Source organism: Oncorhynchus clarkii, chromosome 20 (assembly GCF_045791955.1).
Source record: "Oncorhynchus clarkii lewisi isolate Uvic-CL-2024 chromosome 20, UVic_Ocla_1.0, whole genome shotgun sequence".
NCBI classification, from domain to species: domain Eukaryota; kingdom Metazoa; phylum Chordata; class Actinopteri; order Salmoniformes; family Salmonidae; genus Oncorhynchus; species Oncorhynchus clarkii.
Window position 1 is genome coordinate 17,917,876 of NC_092166.1, and position 5,567 is coordinate 17,923,442.

General features: G+C 43.7%; 1 protein-coding gene across 1 annotated transcript; it reads right to left on the reverse strand.

Moving 5' to 3' along the window:
* Positions 1-2,435: 2,435 nt before the first annotated feature.
* Positions 2,436-3,803, reverse strand: LOC139377310 (RING finger protein 228-like). The gene has a single exon (XM_071120329.1). The coding sequence runs from the start codon at positions 3,519-3,521 to the stop codon at positions 2,739-2,741; it is 783 nt and encodes a 260-aa protein (XP_070976430.1). The 5' UTR covers positions 3,522-3,803; the 3' UTR covers positions 2,436-2,738.
* Between the last annotated feature and the right edge of the window lie 1,764 nt (positions 3,804-5,567).

A 5,567-nucleotide genomic window follows, 5' to 3' on the forward strand; every position in this document is an offset into this window, starting at 1 on the left:
CCTGTTTTGGCTTCATGGAGTATTGTGTGTAGATTGATGAAGGGAAAAAAACATTTTAATACATTTTTGAATAATGCTGTTATGTAACAAAATGTGAAAAAGTTAAGAGTTCTGACTACTTTTCGAATGCGCTGTAGCTACATATCGGTATGATTCCTCATAGAAATAGATACATTGTATTATGGTTTTCTTGGCAGTCTACTAATTTTCGTGGTTGTAAATAGAACTATACGTATTGGAAACGTGTTTATTGAAGTCTGGTAATTGCTTCATTGATTACATGGGTAGAATTTGATCCACAGAAGTGTATTGTGCATATCACAACGAGTTGCTGTACTTATGAGCGGTTTTCTATGTTTGAAGAGGGCCTATAGGTGTATTTATTTGGCAAGACAGCTGTGCATGGCTGCATCTCACTGTAGCAGGCTGTATGTTTTGGTTATTTAGATCTCCAGTCGCCTTTTGTTTACTGCGTTTGTTTACTGTTAATGTGACAAGCCTAAATCTAGCTTGTCACATTAACAGGCATGACCCTTTATGGATCAGATGTTTTGTTTACTGGGCTTATTTGGTACTGCTGTTTTGTTCTGTTCGCATTAATTCGTTCTCATTCACAGTTGTGTCTTTATTCTAAGTCAAACTGCTATTCACTATGTTTGTTTGCATGCATGAATAACAAGGCTACTACTTTCAGCATTTAGTTTGCATTATTTTAGTAAGACAGCTGTGTGTGCGGCTGCATTCACATAAGATGTTTGTAATAGGTGAACTAAGCAGAATTCAATATAATTCCAAAATGTTACCCCCTCACCGATTTCAACTGCCCTCTTAGTCACTTTATCCTGACGCTCAGTCTGGTGTGTTAATTTGTTTGAGTGTGTGTGTCTCTCCGTGTGTGTGTGTGTGTGTGTGTGTGTGTGTATATTTGTGTGTGTGTGTGTGTATGTGTGTGTGTGTGTGTGTGTGTGTATATGTGTGTGTGTGTGTGTGTGTGTATATGTGTGTGTGTGTGTGTGTGTGTGTGTGTGTGCAGGGGCGGACTTGGACGAAATAAATCGTAACTGGCATTTCTAATACACTGGTCCATTTTTCCCTCGAGGCCCCCATAACGGCCATTATTTTTATCTCACGGCCCTCCGGACCATTTTTTCCCTTGAGCCCCACTGTTAGCCAGATAATGATCATTTTGTGCAACAAAAAAAACATATCTTAGACAGGCGCACTAAGCTAAAGATGGACCAGCCCATCTGGCATTTGCCAGAAATGCATGTATGTGTTTGTTCTTCTTTTGTGCGTGCACATGTGTGTACAAAAAGTACTTATCACGTCGTAGTGCTATAAGAAATGTCCCACCATGGTGCCTCATCAACCTGTAACCTAATACCTTCACCATTGTGGGAGTAGATTTCCCCCATCAACTTTGGAACCCCATATCTCTCCCTAATCTAATTGTGAATAATGTCATTATTTCATCTCTCCATCTAGGGAACTCGATGGAAAATGTTTTAGTGTGAACAATATTCACTTTGAAAGGGAGTGTATTTCCCACCATGAGAATAAGAAAAAGGGATACCAAGTAGAGGATGTGGGTAGCCTACCATCTCTGCTTGATGATGTGGAAAACCCTGCATTGTTCTCTTTATAAGACCAGACCCTAAAACAGTACCTTCTGTCAGTGTAAAGGCTTCCAATGATAGGCGTTTATAGTAGCTTAGTGTATCACAGATTGTGACAAGTACATTGAGATTCATGCAGCATCAGTGAGCTGCACAGAATTCAGTCGTTTCATTGTATGAAACATTGTACAGTGTAACTGTATGAGCCACAGGAGGGCGCCAGTGGTAATCCTTATTCTGATTTGAGGCTGGGATTCGCACCCTCTGGGCCCAGTTTTTCAAAGGTTATCTATGCGGAATTTGGCTATCGGATAGGATTAAATGCATAGAAATTGAATAAATAGAACGGCAGTCCCTATTCATGTCAATGATTTGTGAGTTCTGTTCATTCTATTTCTATGTATTTAATCCTATCCGATGAGCGAAATCCAGATAGATAACTTTGAAAAAACTGGGCCCAGGTGAGGCAATGTAGTCATAACAATCAATATGAACTACAAATACATGTACACTTATCCAGTAATGCCTGATCAGAAAGGAAGGAAAGGGCTGGCAGATCAAGACTCAAGGATCAATTCTATTACAAATATAACACTTGAGCACTGCCTGAATCAATGTCATATAAAACCATCTGAAGGGCTACATCCCAGGGTCCGGCTAACTAAGAAACTGCTCTAAATCCTTTCTGCCATCAAATAGTACTAACCTATACCTAACAGCCAGGACAGCAAGGGCAGATGACAATTGTTCATTAGCTTTATTCTTTGGTTAATGTGAATATGGGTGAAACATTTGACACAGAAGAACACACAATCTGACTATGAGTCATGACCTAGCCTACATTCAGGGTGACATGACAGGCCCACCAGAGGCAGACGTGGAACACAATGTGATGCAACACTAAATAGGGCAGGCATTTTACACAATTAAATTGGTCCAATAATATGGGATCACTAGCATGTGATTCACCCCCCTTCTATGTCAACCAGGCTACCGAAAGGAGTGTAATCATGGCTTACTTATTGTGTATAACAAACCTGAGTATATATAGTATACCCTACACTTAATAACTGACACGTCAATAAATGAATACAGCGAAGTGAACACATTTTAAATGTAATCTCATAAAACATTTACATGTCTCCTGCTGGCATTGGAGGAGGCAGCACGCCCGGGTTCCGGGTCAGGCCTGTATCTCAACCAGCACACCAACCACGTCATAACAACAGAGAACATGGCCATGATGCTGGCTACAGACAAACAGATAGGGCCGACTGGAGACGGAGGGTTGTTGAAGTTATGCACGAATATGAGTCCCAGAAACAGCAGCACAAGCATGGAGACGAAGCCGAAAATGGCGCACACACAGCCTGTGGTTAGCACGATGCGCCTACAGTTCTGACAGCTCTCGTATCCAGCACTGTCGTAAGAGTTCGCAGCGGCATTACCTCCGACCACAGCTACAGACGGGATAGCCTGGTCCTGCGCAGCTACGGCCGCCTCGTTCGCCACCTCGCGGCGGTACGCGGCAGTGAGCGCTGGGTGCAAAGGAGGAGGATACGGTGGCAGGATGTCCTGCGGAAGACTGTCATCCTGGATGTAGAATGGATAAGCATCGGTGACTTTAGTGTTGTTGGGGAGGTTGTTTATCCTGTACTCAGGCACCGGGGTCCGGTGGCGACAGAGAGGGCAGCCGATGCGCCATCCTCGGTCCTCACGAAGGTGGAGAGTATTCAGACACTCCTCACAGAAAGTGTGCAAACATTCCAGAATTTTGGGCGTGCGACGGTCCAGGTCGAAGTAGTTATAGCATATTTTACACTCATATTCCTCATAGAGGGAAACATCTTCATACACCTGCGCCCCGATTCCTTTAGTTCCTGCTACACTCGGCGCCTCTGCCATGTCATCCTCGAATGTTTACATGCTCAAAATAACTTCTGATGTGATGTGATGCGATCAAATGATTTCCACTGCCTCTCACCCTGGCTCACACAGACGCAGTGAGTTCCATCGCCGCCATTCTGTGTGGTTTTGTTATCATCAAATCCCGGAATAAAGATATAATACCGTAATACGACGCAATGGGAATTTGATGAGGTAATGCTGGGGGTTTCCTAGCTGAGTCGGTGAAGAGGCGGCAGCAGTTTTAGCCCTCTCTCTCACAGAGGATAGGACAGAGCAGCATTCACCGTTCCCTTCCCCCGCTGCTGAAGCTCGGCATGAACCAGAATCTAGATTAGAGTCGTTCCCCCTGTAGAGCTGTTTGGTTCACAAGTCTGGGGCGCAACTGGGGTACTGGCACAACCCAGAACAGTGCCAGATTAGGCTACATGATCAGATTATTCAGGTTTAAACCCGTTTAGATCAAAACCTGTTACATACTTAAAGGAATTAACCCTTACTGCAGAACACCTAATCTATCCTCCTGCCAAGTACCTATTTGCGTAGCCTACAGCCTATCTGAACAAACAAAAACAATAGGCCTATTCGTCGTTTTAGAGATAGGCCTACATCTTGTCATTTGAGTGAAATAGTTAACAATATCTTTATTGTGATCAGTGTGCGCACTGCTGTTTAAGACATTTCAGCACCACACTTGGTGGACAGCGCCAGTGATTCTAATCAGCACCATGCGACGACACCTCCCGCCTGCTAAATCAAATCCAATGTTATTTTATTTGTCACATACACATGGTTAGCAGATGTTAATGCGAGTGTAGCGAAATGCTTGTGCTTCTAGTTTCCCGACAATGCAGTAATAACCAACGAGTAATCTAGCCTAACAATTCCACAACTACTAACTTATACACACAAGTGTAAAGGGATAAATAATATGTACATAAAGATATATAAATGAGTGATGGTACAGAACGGCATAGGCAAGATGCAGTAGATGGTATCGAGTACAGTATATACATATGAGTAATGTAGGTTATGTAAACATAAAAGTGGCATAGTTTAAAGTGGCTAGTGATACATGTATTACATAAAGATGGCAAGATGCAGTATATGGTATAGAGTACATACGAGATGAGTAATGTAGGGTATGTAAACATTATATTAAGTGGCATTGTGATATTTTTTACTCATCCCACCCAGAAAAAAATGCTTTCTCAAATTAGTTTTATGCGATTTTTGCACCCTGTCATAGTTTGACCAAAATGGGCAGCAAATAATGAAATAACTTATTTTTTAGCCAGTGCAGACAATCTGAAACAGTATCACAGGCAAATACCGACACAAATTGAGTCGATGTGGAGTGTGTAGAATGTGATTTCAGAATGTGCAGTGTGGGCTTCTCACTGTCTGTGTGTATAGCCTGAAGATGCCTTATACTGCATTATACAGTAGGGCAAAAAAGTATTTAGTCAGCCACCAATCGTGCAAGTTCTCCCACTTAAAAAGATGGGAGAGGGCCTCCCGGGTGGCGCAGTGGTTAAGGGCGCTGTACTGCAGCGCCAGCTGTGCCATCAGAGTCCTGGGTTAACCGGCCGCGACCGGGAGGTCCGTGGGGCGACGCACAATTGGCCTAGCGTCGCCCGGGTTAGGGAGGGCTTGGTCGGTAGGGGTGTCCTTGTCTCATCGCGCACCAGCGACTCCTGTGGCGGGCTGGGCGCAGTGTACGCTAGCCAAGGTGGCCAGGTGCACGGTGTTTCCTCCGGCGCATTGGTGCGGCTGGCTTCCGGGTTGGATGTGCGCTGTGTTAAAGAAGCAGCGGCTTGGTTGGTTGTGTATCGGAGGACGCATGACTTTCAACCTTCGTCTCTCCCGAGCCCGTACGGGAGTTGTAGCGATGAGACAAGATAGTAGCTACTACAACAATTGGATACTACGAAATTGGGGAGAAAAAGGGGTAAAATTCAAAAAAAAAAAAAGATGGGAGAGGCCTGTAATTTTCATCATAGGTACACTTCAACTATGACAGACAAAATTAGAAAAAAAATCCAG

What these genes read in the sequence shown, in the direction of transcription:
- LOC139377310 (XM_071120329.1), bottom strand. Translation starts at nt 3,521, where the DNA reads ATGGCAGAGGCGCCGAGTGTAGCAGGAACTAAAGGAATCGGGGCGCAG.